This window comes from Sturnira hondurensis, unplaced genomic scaffold (assembly GCF_014824575.4).
Source record: "Sturnira hondurensis isolate 20B ecotype Veracruz unplaced genomic scaffold, ASM1482457v3 Scaffold0000780, whole genome shotgun sequence".
In the NCBI taxonomy this organism is placed as follows: domain Eukaryota; kingdom Metazoa; phylum Chordata; class Mammalia; order Chiroptera; family Phyllostomidae; genus Sturnira; species Sturnira hondurensis.
This window is the reverse complement of record NW_028073411.1, coordinates 18381788-18403605: the sequence shown is the minus strand read 5'-3', so window position 1 is coordinate 18403605 and position 21818 is coordinate 18381788. Positions and strand designations below refer to the sequence as shown.

Sequence of the window (21818 nt, the reverse complement as noted above, 5' to 3'; positions counted from 1 at the left end):
TCGTGACGTCAGTACGCCCGCTCGCCCGGCCTCATTCTCCGGCTCGGAGCTTTCGGTTCAGCTGCCTCCTGGCGCGCGCCTAGCCGAGGAGCAGGAGCAGGGAGCGCGTAGGCGCGGATTTGAGGCGGCTCGCGGGGTCTCGCGGCCCCGGCCCTAGCCCCCCGGCCCCGCCTGGCCCCCGCCGCGACCGCCGCCCCTCCCCGCTAGTTCAGCGCGGATTTGAACGGCCGGGCCGCAGCCCGCGAGCGCGGCAGCCAATCAGCGGCGCGCACTTTCCCGCGGCTTCTGCGGCGGCGGCGGCCCGGCGGCGGCGGCGGCGGGCGGGAGCGCGGGGGCGGGGTCGGCGCCGCGCGCGGAGATCCTCGGCCTGGCCGCGCTGCGCCCGCCGCCGCCCCCTCCCCTCCCTCGTCCCTCCTTTCCCGCAGCCCCGGCCCCTTCCCCGCTACCGCGGAGCCCAGTGCCGCGGCCCGAGAGCCACCGCCAGAGGATGCGACGCACCACAGGTCATTGGGGCGGCCGCGGGCCTGAGAGTGGGGCGGGGGCCGGGGGGCCGGGGGCGCGGCCGGGACGCGGGCGGGCGGCGGTGGCGGTGGTAACGGGCGGCGAGCAGGCGCGGCCATGTTGGGCCTCCGCGGCGGTTGCACCTGTGCCGGCCTGCGGGCCAGGCGGCCTTTGTTCGCGCCGGCGCCCAGACGGCCGGGCCGGCCTGGCCTTTGTGAGGCGCCGGCCAGGCCGGGCCCCGGCCGGGCGGTGGGAGGGGCGCAGCGGGCGGCGGGGAGGTGCTTTTTGTCTACCGCGGGTCCTCGGGAGACACTGGCGGGCGCCGGCCGTTGGTCAGCACGGGCGCCCGGCTGCCGGACCGGGCCTTGGCAGGTGGAGGCGGACGCCGGGCGCGGGGACCCTGCCGGGCTGCGGGCGCGCGCCGCGCCCAGACTTGCCTCGGTGCTCCCGGTCCTCGGGGCCAACGAGGTCCCTCCGGAGGCGCCGAAACGCGGCCCCGGTCCGCACGCTGGCTTGACCCCAGTCGCCGGGAGGGCAGTTTAAAATCTGGGCATTTAAAAACCGCTGCTCTTGACTTTGGGTGGAAAGGACTTGGAACCGTTGCAGCCTTGCTGTTTTCCCGCGGCGCCCGGGACGCACACCTTCCCAGGTTTGACATTTGAGCTGAAACTTGGTATCTCGGCTGCGGGGATCCCCTCCGGGCAGGGACCCGGCGCCCTGGGGTGCGCGTGGGAACAGAGCCTGCAGCAGAGGAGTGGTGCAGCCAGCGACTGGGGAGCCGGTTAGGGAAGTTCTTGACTGACAGCCCGCGCTCAGACTTTGAAGGCCTTGACTTCTAAGCGGGTTAAACACCAAGATGTACGTTTCTCCGTCACTAACCAACCTAGAATGCCTCGGTGATGCTGAGTCTGTTTTATGTGCTTTTAAATAAGCTTATTAAGATGGAAAATTAGCTATCCCACTCGTGCGTTGGTACTCAGACTCTTATTTTCCAAAATGATTTAAATGTCCTCATTTCATATTTAAACGTGAGGAGAGCAACGGTGTTGAAAAACCACAACTCCAAAGGGTAACACGAAGGAAACGAGCCCCAGAGCTCAGACATCCCTTTCCGCGTGGGCTTGCCCAGGCTCTGGCTCAAATCTAGACTGCAGGCTGCGGGGCGCAGGACTCATGCCTGAAGCACGTTGACTTTGAGTCACTTCCTTTCCTTCTCTTCCATTTTCTCAGCCTTCAGTTCGGGGCCGTGGTTACCAGCGCACACCACATGGGTGTGAGCTTTGCGAAGAGCTGGGGCCTCCCGTCTCCGCGGTCCCCAGAGCCGCCCTCCTGCTGCATCACAGCCCTAGAGGGTCCGGCCTGAGGTGGTGGGACGAGGGGCTCCTGGAGCTTCAGAAGCTTCAGAGGGTGACGGGCGCTTTGTCCTGTGTGTGAGCACGTGCCAGATTCGTCCGGAAGGGGCGAGCAAACACAACTCGAGGCTCACGGAGGCTCACAGAGAGAAAGAAGGGGCGGCCACCAGCTCGCGGTTTTCTGCAGCCGACGTACACAGGGCGTATAAAACCGCGCCTGCTCCAGGGTGAATTAGTGAAGGAAGCAGGGGTCAGAGTCGCATGGGTTAGAGATCAGGCGGCCGTGCAGGGCGTCCAGCCTTCCTCTGGCTGTGCGCCCTCTCCTCCGAAAGTAGTCCAACTTCGAAGAGTTAACTCACAGGGCAGAATGTAAACTAAAGCTAATTAGTTACTTCCTCTCATGGTTTGCTGCTTCAGTATATACCATGCGAAAGTAGGTGGAATTAAATTTCCTGAGAAGTGCTGGTGAGGAGACAGGAAACACTAATAAATTATGTGCAATGGGAGATACAGGATTCTTGTCACCAAGCACATATGGAAGCTTGAGCTGAAGTGATGCCGAAGTTCATCACCCAAATTTCTGTTCCCGCTCGTTTTAATCTGGACAGAGCACGTTGCCAAGGAAAGGCTCCTGTCCGCAGGGACAGAAGGTGCAGGCTTTCTGCTCGCACTCTGGGCGTGCGGTGTTGCTGGTGTTTTGCTGGGTGGGCTGCTTGGCCCCCGTGTGCCCGTCTTGGAGCTGCCACACAGCCGCCGAGCCCCCCTCCTCTCTTTTGCCCAATTACAGTGAAGGTGTCCTTGCTCACCACGTGTCTGGTGCTTCCAGCCGGCTCCAGGCCTTTGTGTGGACTGTGGTGGGGTGGCCCTCTGCCGTCCTTGCCAGAGGAAGGCAGAACACCCAGCCTTCCAGGGGCTGCCTGGGACCTTTCTCCCCTGTGGGCTGGGCTCTTGGAGGCAGGAGGACTGTCACTGCCTCTTCTGGTGCCCCATCATGACAGGCATTCCGTAAATGCCAAAGCCGCAGGCCCAGGACTCAGCATAACCCAACAACCAGGTCGAATGCCAGCGCCCAGCCTGTCTGCCTGTGCAGTTCCTACGCCTCGCCGCAGCAGCAAGGGAGCGTCCGGAGGAGGCTGAGTTTGGAGAGGGAGGGGCTGTCCCAGGTTGCCCTGCTCTCATCGGGGACCCACGGCCTGTTTGCCAGGCTGGCCTCCTCTCTTTCCTCTTCTCATCCCGGTGAGTGCAAATGTCAGATAAAAACCGGCTGTGGAACATCTAAGCACAACAGCAGGACCGACCTGCGACGACTGCCTCTGAGATGGAGGGGCAGGTGCGGCTGCCACCAGCCGTGTCCTGGGCAGGGTAAGGAGCGCACACAGCCCGCAAAGTACAGAAGCAAGCATGGAAGTTCGGGGATTAGGCTCCTGCTTCGCACAGTCTTCGCACAAGACGTGTTCCTTTCTTTGTCGTGAGTGGTTATTTATAGTAAACACTTTGGGGAGACAAAGTCTGAAGCGGGTCACCCCAGGGGCTCAGCAGCATTTTGCATTTGTGTATTGGTTGCGATGTAGCTTTTGAAGGGGCTGACTGATTTGATGATATTCAGTTTGTTAGTTAGAATTAGTGTTGTCCTCAAACTACTGTTGTTTTTGAGTCTGGCTTCCAAAAAGCAAATGGCTGATAATGAGCATCTTAACTTCTGTGATACTTGGTGGTTTTTAATATCAATAGTTAACAAAACACACAGGGTAGAAATTGCAAAGTGTAGGCTGAGCTGAGTGCTGGCCTTTGCTAGTGGGTGTGTAGACAGTCTTTTTTTTTAATATTTTGTTTGTTTATTTTAGAGAGAGGCAGAGAAACACCAATGTGTGGTTGCCTCTCGCCTGCCCCACTGGGGACCTGGCCCACAGCCCCGAGTCCTTGACTGGTCTGCGAGGCCTGGGAGTGTATCCTTGGCCTTTTGTGTCTCACCTGCCTTCGCACCGCTGTCCACTCTCACTGGGGTCCAGCCCCTGGGGCCCCTGGCCTGCTGCCCAGCTGCGCGTGGCCTCAGGCTGTGCCACTTGCCCCCATCAGGAACTCTCCTCTGCACACCCGAACACGGGGCTCCCTGCCTGCCCCGGTGCCCACCCTCCGCTGTAGCCCTTGCCCTCGAGTGGGTCCCACACTTGTCTATCTCCCAGACTGCACTGAGGTGTCTGTCAGTGTGGGAGTTTCCTCCTTCCTGACCTTCTTCCCCCTCTCCTCTAGATTTTTAAAATGTTTATTTACTTTTACAGGAGAGGGGAGGGAGAAAGAGAGGGAGAGAAACATCAACTGGTTGCCTCTAGCACGCCAGTACCCAGGGACCTGACCTGCCACCCAAACATGTGCCCTGACTGGGAATCGAACTGGCGACACCCAGCCAGCTCACTGAGCCCCAGCTGCCAGGGCAGCTTTGGTTAGTCTCGTATGCCCATGCTCGAGTGGTGCCCGAGGGGCCTGTTCACTCAGTGACTGGAGGAATGGTCGCTCAGCCCCTTGTATGAGGTCCGTTGTGTATACTCCTGAAGGGGTGTGGGTGACGAGGAGTGAGTGGCTGAGCATGCTGTCCTGGTACGAGGTTGGAAAGGTCACCTCCCCATGGGCTGTCGACAGGTCAGAGGGAGGCTCGTGGACCAGTAATTGAGAACCGTGGCCTTCCCACGCACAGGAGGTGGGGGAGGAGGAGTGGGCAAATGCAAGAGAGGGGCAGCATCGGTGGGCTGGGATCGGCGTGGGACTCAGAATTGGGGGGTGGGCCCCAGGAGTTCTGGGGCTGGCAGTTTGCAGGACGGGGATGGACTGCTCTCCCCATCTCACTGTGGACTAGCGGAAAGGGAAGGGGCCCTTCTGTTTCTCATCTGCTTCTGTCCTTCCCATGAAGAAGCTCTGGCCTCCCTGAGAGCGGCCCTGGGGCTGCTCGTCCCGCAGGGGCCTCTGCTGGTGTGTGGTCCCTGCACGCTTCTCCAGTGCCTTCTCTGGGCAGTGGCACCCAGAGGCACTCGGTTAATGGGGGGGGGGTAAGCTTTTGAGCCTTCTGCTCTCCTGAAGATTTTTATTTCATAAGCATGTGAATTCCTAGATTTTTAAAGTTGAAATGATGTTAGATGAAAGAGACTTCTGTCTTACTTTCCCCAGAAGATTTGAAGTCAAGTTGCCATCTGTGCAGAGCTTCTCCTTAAGTGGCTTTGCGCTGCAGACCTTCCCCAGGCTCGTTGGGTCCTGATGGCAGGAGGCCAGACCCCCAGACTTGAGGGGAGGCCCAGGGTCACTGGGCCACATGCCGCTGGGGCGCCTGTGGGGCCTGAGCCGGTTCTGTGCCCTGGGGACCTGCTGCTCTGCCTGTCCGGCCCTGTTAACGGACGGCTGTCTGCCCTGGAATAGGAGGGGCCGTTACATTTAGTCAGTGGGGCATCCTGTCCTCACTGGCCGTCAGCCGTGTGCTGGCGATGAGGCAGGACCGTGGAGTTGGCAGACCTTCTTGTGCGGGAAAAGCAGAGCCTGTGGACAGAGGGCCACGTTTTTGAAAAACCATGAAATGGTTTGGTCTTGCCAAAGAATTGAACCTGGATCTTTATTGCCAACAACCAGTTCACATGCAACGTGGTGTGGGAGGAACGCGGTGAACTACCCCTCGGAGCTGCCAGCAGCCGCAGGTCCCGGAGCTGGATCCCATCAACAAGGAGGAAGCGGAGGGCGAGGGTGGCGGGCAGAGGACTGCCTGCTCACCACCGTCTATGGCGCTCGTTGGTGCCCAGGGCGGGCCAGGGCGGGCCGCGGCTGCATGCCACTCCTCTGGCACAGGCAGGGATGGGGGCTCCCGTCAGATTTGCTGTTGAGGAGTCCCCGCCTCTTTAGCTGCCACAGTGGCTGTGTCGTGTTTGAGAAGAGACGGTGTCCCTGTTGGCCACGCGTCCAGATCCGTGCTGATGGAGGGCTGAGAGTGTGCGGCCCGACCAGGACCGTCACGGGGCAGTGGCGGCCGGTAGACTCGGCCCGGCCTGGTCTGTCCACCCTGCAGTCAGAGCTCTGCGGGAGGAAAGAAAGCCAGGGGAGTCCAGGAAAGTCGTAAGTCCTCTGCAGGACCCGTGAGCTGTTCCATCTGACCAGGGCCTGGCGAGTGCTGGGTGGTGCAGGAGAGTGCCAGGTCGCGGGTGCCCGTGCGTCTTCCGCAGGCAGGGACAGAGGTGGAAAGCTGGTGTGGCTGGAACAGGGGCGAGGGCCTGGGGGCGCACAGGCTGCCGAGGTGGGGGTGGGTTCTTCCAGGCTGAAGTGAGGACTTTTCTCCCAAGAGCAATGATGGGCAGTTTGCTGCGGGGGCGGGGGGGGGGGTGAGTGTGCGTGAGAATGTGCAGGGGGTGGGGTGGGTCTGCCGGCCCTGGGCGGTGGGCCGAGTGCTGGCTGGGGACAGGGGCCCGGCGTGGCTGCCACCTGCTGGGTAGAGGCTCGCCAGTGGCCCTGCTCTAGGTGGGTCCCCCTGGACACAGGAGTGGCCACATGACTTGCCTTGGACACTGAGAAGGGACGTGTCTCTTCCGACGGGAAGCTTCCTCACCCTCTGTGTCAGCTGGGGGGCTCACAGCCGCACCCGAGCTGGAGCGGCACCTCTGGGTTCAGCCGAGGAGCAAGCGGCTGCTGTGGGGCTTGGCTCCCTGAGTCTGGTCCGCCAGGCCTGTTGGGAGTGCGGACTCTGGGGCCCCCGCCACCTGCTGGGTCCCAGGCCCTGCGGCGGGGCTGGCAGTCTGTGTCCCACGGAGCCCATCCCTGGTGCCGGTGCCTTGATGCCGAGCACCTCAGCCAGCGAGGCAGGGAGGGGCTGGTGGCCATCAGGAGAAGGACAGTGGACCGAGATTTCAGAGGGAAGAGAAAGGTCTGGGGTGGGAAGCAGGCGGGAGGAACGACCCTCCCAGACGGGGGGCTCCGGTGTCCAGCCACACCTGCTCTGCTCACCCGGGGACGCCGCAGTGCCTGGGCCTGGAGAGGCCTCGGGGCTGGGCCAGCGGAAGCCATGCAGGGGCAGGGGACAGAAGTGACTGGGAAACCCGCGTGTGCCCCCCTTATTCCCTTGCCTTCTGGCATCTGGTGCCACCCTTGCCCAGCTGTTCCAGTCCCGCCTGCACTGAAGGCCGGCAACAGGACCCGCACCGCTCCAGCACAGGTCCAAGTCTGTGAAGGACAGGGGAGCCTGCTGGGCCCTGACCATAGCGCTGCTCCAGCACGAGGCCCCTCCGAGCAGCTGGGCCTCACGGGACTTAGAGCCCACTCGCCGAGCACGTGCCTCTCCCACAGCACCATGCCTGGGACAGGAGGGACTCTGCGCTGAGCCATTCATTCCAAATGGTTTCTGTAGCTGCAAAGGGGCTCCGAGCCACAGGCCAGAGAACACCACCCAGGTGACCGCCTGCTTGGCCAGAAGTCTCCCACCCTGGTCTGGTCACTGGGTCCCTTAGTCCCTCGAGCATTGCTGGGGGGTATGGACCAGTGGGGCCGCTGTGGAGAACGGCCGGTTGCTCAAGAAGCTCAACAGAGAGCCACCTCGTCCCCCAGTGACCCTGCTCCAGGGGGCAGACCAGGGGCAGTGGCAACACCTGCGCGCACCGGCATAGGAGCCCCTCTACAGCAGCATCGCTCCCAGGGCAACGGCCCCAAGTCCCACCCTGACAAGTGGCAGGAGGCCGGCGGGTCCCCATCCGGCAGTGCCAGGCAGACTCCAGGCAGGGGCAGGCCCAGCACAAGCGAAGTGCTCACAGAGACGGTGGGCGGCTGGGGGCTGCCAGGCAGAGAGGCTCACGGGCACAGGCTTCTTCGGGTGACAGGAAGACACAGGAATTAGTGGTGACAGCCGTGTCACACTGGCACTAGACTACAACCACTGCATTAGACACTAAAGGGGTGACTTTTATGTTAGTGAACTTCACCTCGTCTTGAAGCATCCACTCTCACCGAATGTGGGAAGCAGTTCCCTTTCCCTCTGAAGCACACACTGAGCGCGACGGTGGTCCGGGCCACAGTGGGACCACGCATGGGTATGAGAGGCCCCCGGACGCCGTCTGCGGAGGAGGATGCGCCCCGGCCAGGCCCACCGTGGCCCTGCGGCTGCAGCGCTGCGGCTGGGGAAGGGTTAGGATCATGCTCTCGAGTTCCAGCTTCTCTCCAGAGTTTTAAAGGTGCATTACAAAAATGTAGAAATTTCCCCAAATAATGAAAAATTACAGCACTCTGCCACACCACCCACTGCTGCTGGGAGACAGAAGAAGGCGACCGGGGAGCACCCTCATCCCACTGCGCTGCCGAAAGGAGGGGCCGGGGTGTAGGAAGGCGACGAGAAAAGGTGGGAGGAAGCAGGAAGAAAGGAGCAACACAGGAGAGAAAAAGAAGAAAACACGAAGATCACGCTGACAAAGCACCTACGCAGCCAGAGTTCCGAACAGAGTCAGGGGACGCAGAGAACGAGGGGAGGCCTGGACAGACAGCTCCCCACAGAGGACACATAGGCGCCCTCAGACACACAGGAAGATGCCCGACGTCACTGTCTCAGAAATGCGCGTGGAAACCACAGGGAACTGTCACCTCACACCTGCCAGAGGCTTCCGCCAACTGGTCCACAAACGCGTGCCATGAGGACGCGGGGAGAGGGGACCCTCGTGCACCACTGTCGGGAAAGCGGATGGGCGTAGCCACCGCGAAGAGCAGTGTGGAGGGTCCTCAAAACATTAAGGGCGGCCCTGGCTGGCGTAGCTCAGTGGATTGAGCGTGGGCCTGCGAACCAGAGGATCGCGGTTCGATTCCCAGTCAGGGCACATGCCGGGGTTGCAGGCCAGTTCCCAGCAGGGGACTCACGAGAGGCAGCCATGCAGTGATGTTTCTCTCCCTCTCTCCTTCTCTTCCTCTCTAAACACAAATAAATAAAATCTTAAAAAAAAAAACATTAAGGGTGGATCTGCCTCGTGACCCAGCCGTCCCACTCCTGGGACTGTACCTGAAAGAGCCTGAAACGCCAATTCAAAGCCATACACAGGGCCCCCACATCCGCCGCAGCAGCACTTGAAGTCGCCAAGACACGGAGGCAGCCTGGTGCCCTCTGCCGGGCAGCCGGGCAGCCCGGTGGGTGTGCACGCAGAGGACTACCACTCAGTGACAAACGCGAGTGCGGTCCCCGCCTCTGACAGAGCAAGCGGACCCGAAGGGCTCTGTGCTCAGCGAAGGAAGCCAGGTGCAGAAGGCCAACCAACCACGTGACTTCACATACACGTGGAACCTGAAAAGACAGACAAATGACTAAACAAAACAGAAACAACCCACAGATGCTGAGAATAAGCTGACGGTTTGGGGGGTAGGGAGGAACTTGGCTCTCACAGCTGAGGACAGTGGGCTTCCCAGTTTCACCCCAGAACCCCGCCCCTCAGCCCACCTCCTCCTCTGCCTGCCACCCTCCCTGCTGGCCACCCCCATTTGTTGCCGGCTCTGTATCCTGGTGCTGGGGCAGGCCTGGTGCCAGCAAGGATGGTGCTGGCCACTGGTTGTCTAGGTGACCCCTGCCGAGAGCAGTGCTGCCCCTCCCTATGCAGGGATGCCGCCTCTGGTCTCGGTGGCCTGGGGGAGGCTGCCCAGACGCCCACCACTGGATGTGTCCAGTCCCGTGGTGCCGGTGACCCTGTGACAGAAAGCAGCACAGGCAGGGGACTCCCGGACCCCCCCCCCCCCCAGGGTGGATGGCCGGTGACACTGAGAGGTGCTTCTCGGCTCTACCAGCCGGTGTTGCCTTTCCTTCCTACACCGACTGCGTGTACGTTTGTTACCTTAGGGTGTTTTGCAAGGAGAAACACGGCTGACAGCTGGCATTCTCACCCACTAGTGTCTTTGTCCAGGTGGGCCCACGCTCTTGGAAATTTCTTTACTGCCATCTTTTTGAAAAAGATTTTATCTGTTTATTTTTAGAGGAAGGGAGAAAGATGGAGAACAACATCAGTCAGTTGTCTCTTGCACATGCCCTACTGGGGACCCGGTCTGCAACCCAGGCATGTGCCCTGACTGGGAATCGAACTGGTGACCTGCTGGTTTGCAGGCCAGCGCTCAGTCCACTGAGCCACGCCAGCCGGGACTCCTTTACTGTGGAAGGAGTGTTGACAAATGTGAGAAAGGAAGCCTCACGTTCTTTTTAGATACGAACACTTTTGGAGTGACCACTGTTCCTTCCGTTGTGTGTCCTGCTCTTTCCCCCGGGTTTGTGCCTGTGCTGCAGAGCATCTTCTAGTGTCTTTACGGCACTAGACGCTCCCGAGCCTGTGCCTCACATTCGAACAGTGGTCCATGGGGGACTGTTCTCCCTTCGCCCTTTAGAGCAGCAGCCCTCCACCATTTTGGCTCCAGGCACCGGTTCTGTGCAGGACAGTCTTTCCCAGGACCCTGGTGGCAGTGGGGGAGACAGGAGGTGGGGCCCCGGCCGCAGTGCCAGAGGAGTGTAGGAGGAGGGAGGCTGGGGACCCCTGCTTTAGAGGGACAGCGCCCCCTGCCATCCGTTAGGGCCCTCGTGCTGGAGCTGGGCAGTTGGGGGCTCAGGCTCCCTCTGTGTCCCTGGTGGTTCGTGGTTTCAGCGTGAGGTGCTGTGTCTAGGTGTCGATCTGCATTTATCTGTCTGTGTGGGTCAGAGTCCTGGGTGTTCTGTAACCATTTTGTCTCTCCCTTGCCCAGTGCCCCTTCAGTTTGAGTATGGTTTCCTTCCCTTTCCGGAACAGTTTCCATCATTATCCTCTGAAAACCGCCTTGCCCCTACCCTCCCTGGTCCCTGCTGGAACTCCTTTGGGATGTAAGCCCGAGGACAGAGATGTTTGGTGAGGACATTAACTACATGAAGTTGGCCACTGTAGCCCTTGCTCAGTGTCCAGCTCAGGGGCAGCCAGCGCATCTGCACTGTAGTGCAGCCGTGCAGCCGGCACGCTTCCTCCCGCACAGCCAAGACTGTCCCCACGGGACCCCCGAGTCCCGTGTGCCCCTCCCCCACTGGCTTGCAAACGCCACTCTACTTCCTGTGTCTGCGAGTCTGACCTAGAGGGATGTCATGTGAGTGGGGACTACAGTATTTGTCTTCTGTGACCGGCTCCTTTTACTGGGCACCAGGTTTTCGAGGGTCATCCTTGTGCAGCAGGTGTCGGAAGGTCCTTGCTTTTTCAGACTGGGGTGCATCCCACTGTGTGGGTGGGCCCGCGTGTCACTCCCTGGAGGACGTCGTGGCTGCCTCCAGGGTCGGGCAGGTGTGAGTAAAGCTGCTGCGGACCCCCATGTGCAGGCATCTGTGTGTGGACTTAAGTTCTCACCTCGCTCAGGCACTCACCGTGGAGAGTGACTGCTGGACTGTGTGGTGAGTGTGGGTTTGGTTTTGTAAGAAACCACCATGCTGCCTTCCAAAGTCACTGCACTGCCCTGGCCGGGGAGCTCAGGTGGTCAGAGTGTCGTCCCTGGTACACCAGGGTGGCAGGTTCGATCCCTGGTCAGGGCACATGCAGGAGTCCACCAGTGAGTAAGTGGAACAACAAATGGATGTCTGTCTGTCTGTCTGTCTCCCCCGCCTTTCCTTCCCCTCTCTCTCTCCTTTTCTCTCCCTCCCCTGCTCTAAGTTACTTACAAACAAACGAAGTCACTGCTCCGCCCCTGCCCACTGTCGCTGAGCCAGCGTCCCTGCCTCTGCAGGTCCTTGTCAACAAGCATCCGGTGCCATCAGCGTTCTCGTGTCATCAGCATTCTCGGATTTGGCTGTTCTGATGGGCGCTCAGTGGGATCGCACGGTTCTTAGTTTGCGTTTTCCCAGTGACGCATGAACTGGAGTGTCTTTTCTCTAAAAAATTTTTTTAATTTATTGATTTGAGAGAGACACCAATTTGTTCTACTTACTTATGCATTCATTGCTTGATTCTCTTTTTTTCTTTTTAGGATTCCTTTACTTATTTTTAGAGAAAGGGGAAGGGAGGGAGGAAGAGAGGGAGAGAAACATCCTTGTGTGGTTGTCTCTCATGCGCCCCCTACTGGGGACCTGGCTGGTAACCCAGGCACGTGCCCTGCCTGGGAGTTGAACCAGCAGCCTTTCAGTCTGCAGGCTGGCGCTCAGTCCCCTGAGCCACACCAGCCGGGGCCCTGTTTCACTCTTGTATGTGCTCTGAACTGAACCCGCACACTTTGGCGTGTGGAGACGACACTCGAAACAACCGAGCCCCCTGGCCAGGACCCCGCTGGTCTGTCTGCTCTCCTGCCGACACCACCCTGCCTTGGGGACGGCACCTTCACAGCAGGTCTGGGGGCCGTGGTGCCAGGCACTGCTTTGTTCTCATCCTTCATGTTCTGTTGGCGGTTTTGGGCTTTTCGCCACCACGTCAAGTTTAAAATCCGCTTGTTGGATCCACAAAATGACCTGTGGGGTTTGGACTGGGGTTGCGTGTGACCTGGGGGCCACACTGGGAAGGGCTGGTGTCCTGGCTGTGCTGAGTCTTCTGTCCGTGAACATGGGGTGTCTCTGCACTTCTGTAGTTCTCTGGTCTTGCTCCTCAGAATTTCGATGTTTGCTTCTTACAGGTCTTGTTTGCACTCAGAGTTGTTCTAAAGTGCTAAAGTCTGGGGGGTGCTGGTGTAAATTGTGTGTTTGATTTACACTTCTGCTTGCTCACAGCCGGCGAGCAGGCGTCTGATCGACTTCTGTGTGTTGGCCTGTGCCTTTGCTATATTACTCACTAGTCCCAGGGTTTTGTTTTGTTTTTTTTGAGGTTTCCTACACATGTGAGTCAATCATGTTACCTATGAACAAAAGGTAGTTTTATTTCTTCCTTCCCAGGAAAAAAATGTGCCCTCCATTTCCTCTGCTGGTCTGGCTGCCTCGGCTGGGGCGGCACAGCGCTTTCTCCCCGTTGGGGCGCAGTAGGGGCTGCCCTGCCTTGCCCTCAGAGCGGGGCGTGAGCCGCGCAGCACAGTCTTCTGTGTGTCCCAGGGTTGGGAGGCAGCCCCGCGCATGTGATGCTGCCCTGACCGGGCCGTCGCCGTCTGCTCCTCGTCCCCCACGCTGTCCTGCCCACCCTGCTGCTCCTGTGAGAACCGTAGGTGGCAGGCCCCACAGCCTTGGGTTTCTCCCCCTCCACACAGCTGGCCGCTGCCCCGGTGGTGCTTGGCTGGGGAGCTGTGCACACGTGCAGGGGTGCCCGTGGCCTTGTCCCTCCTCTGGCGGGAGCAGCTGCCACGCGGTGGCCAGCAGAACCGCGTGCAGACAGGCTGCGTGTCCTTGGGCGGCCCCGCCGTCCCCAGTTGGAGCTGCTCCTCATGCATCGTAGGCCTCACCCGCACCTCCCCGGCCTCAGGTGCTTTTGGTGCCCCCCGCCCCCGTGCAGGGCCTCCCGGTGGCTGTCCTGAGGCCCCCTTGGTGGGTGACCCCCGCTGATATGGGTGCCGGCACTTTTGGCCACCTTTGGGGTTTGGGCCCTTCATGGGGGACCATGGCTGTGCCTTGAAGATGCCCACAGGGACAGTGCAGCCAGAGGGGTCTCTGCAGGTGGGCCCAGGGGCCCGCGGGTGCATCGGGGCATTGCCCTCAGTGATGGGGGGCAGCTCTTTCAGGTCTTGGGCTCTCCTGTCGTGGCCTTTAGGTTGGGCCTGGGCAGGGCAGGGTGGGGGTGCTGTGCGGGCCAGGCCCACACCTGGACTCACTCGGGCAGCCGTCTCCCTTTCTGGCTCTCAGCTCCTCCATCAGTCTGGCACTAGTGGTGTGCCAGGCAGTGGACTGTGTTTTTTCAGTTTGGGATTTCATTTCTTTTTAGGGAGAGAGGAAGGGAGGGAGAGAGGGTGAGACACATCAACATGCGACGTGAGTGAAACGTAGAGCGGTTGCCTCTCACGCGCCCCCATCTGGGGACCCGGCCCACAGCTCAGGCGTGTGCCCTGACTGGGAATCGAACCGGCTGCCCTCTGGTTCTCAGGCTGGTGCTCAGTCCACTGAGCCCCACCAGCCAGTGCAAGGAGCATCTGGTTTCAGACTTTGCTCTCAGGCGACCTGTGCCCATCAGTGAACCTCTGCCTGGGAAGCTGCCTCAGCTGTGACAGGCCCATTCTGTCCACTGCCTCTCATGGGCGCAGGGGGCAGCCGATAGTGTCCCCTTTGGGGCGATGAAGCACATTGGATGCTGTGTCCCTGGCCCCCTCGATGGTGAGAGGCAGTGGCCCGACCTGAGAGGTAGAGCCTGGCTTTTGTGTTCTCTTCCCCAGAGGCTGTTCTGTTCCTTCTTTCCAGCTTTATCGCTGTGTGATTTCGAGTCATTGTTCGTGTGTTGGAGCTGCCTCCTGTGACGTAAACCCCTGTCCAACACATCATAGGGCGACTCGAAAAAGCAAAACAAGCCCACAATGCCCATGAGATGTGGGACGCTTGTGTGAGGCTTTAAATGGGATGCTCCTTTCTGTTCTTTTGTTCCCCTAACAGTGTAGTGTTCTAAGCACGGAAGCACCTGGACTGAATGGAATTGAGCGTCAGAAAAAACCCCCTCCCAGTGCAGAAAGCCGTCCCGTTCGTGAGGATGAAGCAGGCCCCAGAGGCCCTTGGCGGCAGCACCGGGAAGGCCCCAAGCCGCGAGGTGAGCCGCGAGTGCTCTGTGCTCCTGGGCAAAGCGCAGCTCTCTGCAGGTCTGCAGGAGGGCCTCGTGCAGAAGTTCAATGGCCACGACGCACTGCCCTTCCTCCCGGCGGAGAGGCTGCGAGACCTGACCTCCCGCGTGTTCAGTGGGGACCCTGGTGCTCAGGATGCCAGACTGCGATTCGAGTCCCCGGAGGGGAGAGGGGCGGGGACCCCGCCCAGCGCTAGCCCCACCAAAAGCGGCTCTCCAGAGATCAAGTTGAAGATCACCAAGACCTACATGAATGGGAAGCCTCTCTTTGAGTCCTCCATCTGCGGAGGCGGCGCTGCTGCTGTGTCCCCGTCCGAAGAGGATGGACAGAAGCCAGACAACGCGGCGAGGAGGAGCAGGAAGAGGAGCGTGAAGTGTGACTCCTTACTGGAGCAGGGCCTTGTCGGAGCCGCTGCGGTGCCAGAGACCTCAAGCCCCTTGGACAAGAAGGTACCTAGGAGGGGCTCTATCCAGGGGCAGGGATGGCGCAGACACAGCTCTCCGCCCAGGAGAGCCAGGAGGACGCTGCCATGCGGGCTCGGGGCTGGGGGAAGAGCGGGGAGGGTCCCGGGGGTCTGTGTGGACTGTGGGTGTGGTGGGGGCGTGGCTCCAGGAAGCCCCAGCATGGCCTCCTTCAGGCCTGCCAGCCTTCCCGCGCCTTGCAGAGCCACTGTGAGGCCAGAGGAGGTCAGCGATGTCCTCGAGGTCAGAGCGGCACAAAGAGGTCACGCTGCTTTCTGAGTTCCTGGCCTCCTCTCCTGAGGTGGGCGGGGCCGGCCTGTGGCCTTGGGGGTGCACCTTGCCTCGAGGGGGCTTCTCCGACTCGCCCCACTGAGGAGTAAGTGTGGCTGCCCCTCAGCGACCCCTCTGCCCGCAGCGAAGGGCCCGCCTCCTTGGGGGCGGGGCTGTCTCCCAGCCAGGCCCCGGGTGCCCAGTGCCTGCTCGTCAGAGGCAAGGCTGCACGCCCTCGCCCACCCCACAGGCGCGTGGCAGGGCTCTGTGTCCTTATGTCTTCAAATGACCCAGGGTGGCCCCGCTTGGGTGAGCCTGGGCCGAGCGAGGCAGCCAGGGAGCCTCAGCTGTGGCTGAAGGGACCGGGAAGGGTGCCACAGCCTCCCCTGCCCACCAGGCCCTGGTGGCCTAGTGATGGCCTTGTGCGTCCGCTCGCAGGAGTTGAAGCAGGGGAGCTGAGACCAGTTTGAGCTGGTGTTGGGATACCAAAATTGGAATGTTTAGTTTGAAATTACCATCAAAGACTTCCAGTTACAGTTTCCACAGATAGGAGAGGAAATGGCCAAAGTTTCCTTGAAATTATTGAAATAATGAAGTTTGAGGTTTTGAAAAATGCCTTTCTGAGTGCTCAGAGCCTGTTTTGGTCTTGCTAGTGTAATTATAGTGGTGAGTTTCTGAAACGATGCAGCCAACAGTGGTTCTGGAGGTGCCCGTGGCTGTGGGCAGCTCAGTGAAGAAGAGGCAGGTGCCAACGGCTCCCAGCCCTGCCTCCTGGTTGTGCCCAAATGGGCACATTCCCTGCGTTCTGACTTTCCTCCTTCAGAGTGGGGACCCTGACACCCGTCCTCATGGGTGTGTCACAGGGCTGAAAACACACGGTAAAGGGAGGCTGGGCACTGCAGACTCACCTGGGGGCCCGCCTTCTCGAAAGTGTGCCAGGTGCCAGCCCTGTGCCCAGCACGCTGAGCTCCGAGAATTTAGTCCTGTGGTTGGCCCAGGATGGGGCTCCTGGGGGCCTGGGATTCACACCCAGGAGGAGGCCAGGGCCACGCTCGCTGCCTGTCCCCCTGCAGAACAGGGCACCGGGCAGCAGGCAGCCTGGGTCAGGCCTGCAGCCCCCAGACCGCCTGCATTCCGGGATAGGGAGACCGAGGTCCAGGCCCCAAGACTCCGGTCACTTGCTGCCAGGCCTGCTGGTGTCCTCACCACCCTGGGTCCTGCCACCCTGGCTCAGGCATGTGCTGGGCGGTGGGGCTCTAGGGAGTCCTCTGACCAGCTGAGTGAGGTGCCGTTAAGGCCACTGCCTGGCCAGGAGTTGATGTGGGAGGCCATCGTGGTGACGCAAGATGGGCTCTGCGGGCCCCGGGCCTGCCCCCTGGTGGAGGGCGGGAGAGGCGCCCTTTCAGGGCTGTGTCAGGGCTGTGGTCTGGCCACGGTGGGGGGTGCCGGATGAGGGGAGGCTCCCCGGTTAATCCTCACTGGGCCCTGCTCGGACAGAGGGCTGGCCCGAGGGGTGGTTTGGGGTGTCCCAGTAGACGTCTCCTGTTCACTTTCAGACCCCAGCTTCAAGGGAGCTCTGTCCAGGCGCCAGCAGAGACCGCGACCGCCTGCTGAAGTACAGCGTCGGTGATCTGGTGTGGTCCAAGGTGTCCGGGTACCCGTGGTGGCCCTGCATGGTCTCTACCGACCCACTCCTGCACAGCTACACCAAGCTTAAAGGTAGGGCGTCGCGGCTCGCCGGCCGCCCTGCTCGCCGGCCCTGTTGCCTTCTCACAGGCCTTCCGCCTTCCATAGCCTGACCGCAGTTCCTCCTTCTCTGTTCTCACTGTGTTCAAACGTGCATGGCTTGAAATTCGCCGCCTTAACCTTTAACTTACTCAGGATTCAGGTCTGAGCCACTAGTTTACAGCCTTGGCTTTAAGATTTTGTTTCTTTGTTTTTAGAGAGGGGAAGGGAGGGAGAAAGGGAAAGAGAAGCATCAATGTGTGGTTTTCTCTCGCACGCCCCCTGCTGGGCACGTGGCCCACAACCTAGGCATGTGCGCTGACTGGGAATCGAACCAGCGACCCCTCACTTTCCGGGACGATGCCCAGCCCACTGGGTCATGCTGGTCAGGGCCACCCTTTAAAACTTTGAAGGCTCTTTGTCTCTTTCTGTGGCGAGCAAGTGAGTCTGGGACGCCCCCGTCCTGCTGTGTATGGGGCTCGCTGCGTCGGTGTTTCTGGCAGCCTGTGTGGGAGGGAGCGGCCCCCAGGGGCCTGCGGCCCGTGTGTGCATGGGGGAGGCTGTCAGCTCGCTTTTGAGGGCTTGGTTGCCTGCTGACCAGCGTCTCCCAGTCTCCGGTGGCCAGTGTTCCGTATGAGGGAAGGGACTCGGTTTCCCGACGGAGACCCTTTCTCCCCGTTGGCACAGAGGTCTGACCTTACAGCCCACTTCCTTATTTTCACCCTCCTCCCGCCTCACCCCTATCCACACCCTTCCCTTGGGTGTGGGGGCCGGGCATCTCTTCCCTCGAGCGGGCCCCTCTGACTGCACGGGAGGGTCTGGCTTCTCTCTGCGGAGGGCAGCAGCCGTGGGTGCCTGGGGCTCTTCTGGCTCCGTGGTTGCCCTCCATGCCTCTGAGCGCTGCTGTGGGTGGGAGGCGGGGTGGGCTTCATGCCCAGGTCGCCTGAGCCCCGCCAGCTCCCCTCCACTGTGGTCTTGTCTCCTCAGTCAAATGGTCCTTTTGCAATGGCCTGTCTGGTGGTGCTCATTTGGAATCTTCTAAAGTGGGTCTGGGAAGGTGGGGAGGCGAAGGAATGATTTGGTCAGCTTTCTTTCCTGGGCAGCCTGAGCCCCGTCTGGCTGTCCTCCCTCGGCACAGGTGAGAGGGCAGGTCAGGCCGAGGGCGGCCGTTGGCACCAGGGACTGCGTCTTGGCGTCAGCGCTCAGTGGGTTCTCCCTCTCCACCTGTGACGTTCTCTTCTGAACCCAGGTCAGAAAAAGAGCGCACGCCAGTACCACGTCCAGTTCTTCGGCGACGCCCCTGAGAGGGCTTGGGTGTTTGAGAAGAGCCTGGTGGCCTTCGAAGGAGAAGCGCAGTTTGAAAAGTTGTGCCAGGAGAGTGCCAGGCAGGCGCCCACGAAAGCGGAGAAGATCAAGGTGCTGGACACTCCTGACCCCAGGGCCACAGCATGAGTTTGATTTGTAGTCTTAATTGTTCACCTTGTCTTGAAGCTACGGTTGCTTGAAGTGGTGCCAACACGACTAAGCGGGCCGTGGTAGAACGTATGACACGTTTCTTACTCATTTGATGACTCCCAGATATAATTTGTCTTGTAGTTTTTATTCCTCTTTAGGGGTGTATAAATAGATAATGTGTATAATATATTGCATGTGTCTGTATTTACATGAGTTAAGTGTGATTAAATTTATTTCTAGCTTAAAGAAACATGGGGCTGAACTCCATGTAAAATCCTCAAGTTAATTGGTTTCTATAGTTTTTGATTTTTAAATTCGTGTGACATTCTAAAAGTATCCTTTAAAGTGGGTCAGCACGTATGTGTTCATGGTGAAACTCTCCACGCCTGCGCCCCTCTTTGCAGCTGCTGAAGCCCATCTCGGGGAGACTGCGAGCCCAGTGGGAGACGGGGCTCCGCCAGGCCACAGAGGCTGCGGGCATGGCCGTGGAGGAGCGGAAGGCCAAGTTCACCTTCCTCTACGTGGGGGGCCAGCTCCACCTGAACCCGTATGTGGCCAAGGAGGTGGGCGTGCTGGGCGAGGCCCCAGCACCAGCGGGAGTCACTGCTGGGGCCCCCCGGCCCCAGAGAGAAGAGGGCACCGCTGTCAAGAGAAGGGGAAGGGCGAAGCTGGCTCGCCCTGTGGACAGCGAGGACAGCGGCTCTGCAGCAGTGACGGCGGCTCCGAAGGGGGCTGAGGCTGACCCCAGGAGAGGAGCGAGCGCTGCCCCCGGGCGGAAGAAGGCGGCGGCCGCCACGCCGCGGAGCAGGAAGGGGGACGCCGCCTCCCGGTTCCTGGTGTTCTGTCAGAAGCACCGGGATGAGGTGGGTGCTGCTCGGTCCGGGGTGGCCCCCTTTTGCGGGGGGAGCATGTGTGTCTGAGGAGCCGTCTGTAGGGAGCCCTGTGCCGATTCGGACCGAATAAGTAGCTGTGGTCACCACAGCCTCCCTGCTCATGGGGCTGAGGGGCCCCAGGCACTGGGCCATGGCTTCCGCTGGGCTGCCCTGGGTGAGGACGCAGCTGCAGGGTGCAGGGCCCCCAGGGGCTGCGTCGGGGCTGAGGCTGGGCTGGCCCGAGTTGCTGACCCGAGTGCCCGTGAGGCTCTGCCTGCTGAGCACCCATCCCCACGATATTTCCCAGGGCAGCGGTGTGGATGTTTGAGCAGGGTCCTCACCGGGGTCTGGGTGGGGGGGGTGTGGCCTGCTGGCCCAGGCGATGGCTTGTTCCCTGGTGCAGAGCTGAGGGGCGGGCCCTGGTGTCGGCCTTGCTCCCCGTCCCAGTGGGGGGTGGACAGTGTCATTGTGATGTGCTGTCACAGGCTCGATGCTTGTCTCGACTGGTGGAGAGAGGCGTTTGGTGACACCCACTGCTCTTTGATGCACAGTTGGCCACCCGGGATCGGGGGTGGACTCCCTCAGTTTGTTCAAGGGCTTCTCCCCAAACCTCTCGCGCTCGTCACACTTCCTAGTGCAACGTCAGAAGCATTTCTTGTGCCTTTCTGCCCCCTCTTGTCCAAAATATTGTAGCGAAAGACTGGCCAGTACAGTAAGATAAGAAACATTTAAAAGGTGCAATTGTACAGGAAGGGAGGGAGCTGACGCTGTTTGCGGAGGTCTGTGTGCAGGACTCAGGAGAGCCTGCAGAAAATGTCTCGCTGGAGTCCGAGTTCTCTGGGGCCGCTGGGTGTGGGGCAGAGCGCCACAGCGGTCACCGGAGGTGTTGTGTTAGGTAGGTGCCTTTCCAACAGCGTAAGTGTAAGGGGCTGGGGCATTGACGTGACAAAGCACGGGTGACTTTGGGGAAGAGCAGCCCTAACAGGGAAGCAGGCCCAGCCGAGCCCTCCTGGGTAGGAGGGCTCTGGGCTGTGTGTGTGGCTGGTCACAGCCCCACTGGCAGAGCAGCTTGGTCTGAGGACGGGGCTGTGGGGAGGGCCTGCCCCTGGGAACTCAGCCCTGCGTGTCGGGGACACTCAGGCAGTGACACACCCGGGGGGGCCCCAGGCGGACTTGTGTGTGTGGCAGCAGGTGGGGAGGGGTTCCAGATGGCCCGGGGCCACACCAGTGAAGTCACACTGTGGCCCCTGCAGGACAGCATCGTCACATTGGGAGAGGGGAGGGTTTCTTAAGCCAAACCGACCACACCCCAGGGTGGGACTCCATTACAGGGAAGGCATGCGTGCCCGGGACGACCCCCCTGAACCCCGTGAAAGGGGAGCTCCGTGGTTGCAGCTCACACAGTGCTGCAGGGAAGGGGCGGCGGGAGGGCCCACGAGGAGGTGCTGCCGGGGGGCCGAGTCTCAGTCCGCGGGGTCAGCTGTGCAGGGCAGCACACCAGCCCTGGAGCCTTTCTGCCCCACGCCCCCCAGAGCCTGCGTGGGTGGACACCCTGTGGAGGGCAGAAGTGAGCCATAGTGCACTGTGGGGGTTGTGTCCTGCTCAGTACAAGCCCTGCCCGCCCTGTCGGCCTCCAGGGTCTGGCGCTGGCTGGTCCTCGTGTTTGTCATCAGAAAAGAGTGACTCCCTCTGGCAGCTTCAGTGACTGGTTACGCTCTGCTGTAACTCTGAACGTGAACTGGGGCCACTGCGCCCACCCCACCCTGTAGCATAGTCTGGTCTCCCTGGGCTGTTCTTTCCTTCCGGGAGTGAGCGGTGGCTCGTGACACCCAAAGGTGCCTCTGAGAGGCTGTCGGTTGATAGCTGGTGGCCAGCATGAGGGACAGGACTGGGTGGGTGTCCCCTCTGCCCACTGGCCCTCTTTTTGTTTGTAGGGCCACTTGATAGGAGACAGGGATGGGCAGCACGCTGGTTGCCGCTTGCCGAGGTCAGCTTCCCGTGTCACCCTTGCCAACGAGAAATGCGCTTTGCTTCCGGCAACCGCTGGCTCCTGGTGGTTGTGGCGGTTGCTTGTCAGTCTGTGCAGCAGGCTCGGCTCAGCCACGCAGCCCGAGAGTGTCCTTAGAACACGGTTGGCAGGGCTGGGGGGTGCTGGGTGGCCGTCACAGGGTTCGGAGACTGCCTCCGAGAGTCTGGGCGGAGTGTGTTCCCCACCCTGGCGGCAGTGGGGATGTCCCCAGGGGAAGCCAGGCCACGGAAGACGCCCGAAGGCTGCTCTGCCGTCGTGATTTCGCAGTTAGTGGTGGTTTCGAGCCCCAGTTTTCCACTCTTGCAGGGTCTCCTCCGCCTTCCTGACGCTCGTGTTTCCAGGGCTTTCGGTACTTTCTGCCTCCTGCGTGTCCTGCGCGGGTCAGGAGCTCGGGAGCCCTGTGTGGGGGGCCGGGCCGGGCCCAGGAAGTCTTCCAGGGCGCTGCTCCCGCCGCCCGGGGCCTCCTTGCTTTCACGCCCGCAGGCCCACATGCTGAGGT

General features: G+C 60.8%; 1 protein-coding gene across 3 annotated transcripts in view; it reads left to right on the top strand.

The window, feature by feature from the left end:
- The first annotated feature begins 382 nt into the window (after positions 1-382).
- The window catches only part of NSD2 (nuclear receptor binding SET domain protein 2), a 46460-nt gene continuing 25024 nt past the window's right edge, over positions 383-21818 (top strand). The window contains exons 1-5 of one of the 3 annotated variants that reach the window (XM_037046989.1): positions 383-503; positions 14331-14956; positions 16795-16957; positions 18213-18379; positions 18823-19281. In XM_037046989.1, coding sequence (XP_036902884.1) covers positions 14360-14956; positions 16795-16957; positions 18213-18379; positions 18823-19281 — 1386 coding nt within the window. In that variant the 5' untranslated portion in view covers positions 383-503; positions 14331-14359. Of the gene's footprint in view, positions 504-14325; positions 14957-16794; positions 16958-18212; positions 18380-18822; positions 19282-21818 lie in introns of all 3 variants that reach the window. The other 2 variants (XM_037046981.1, XR_005066631.1) reach the window with 2 other exon arrangements.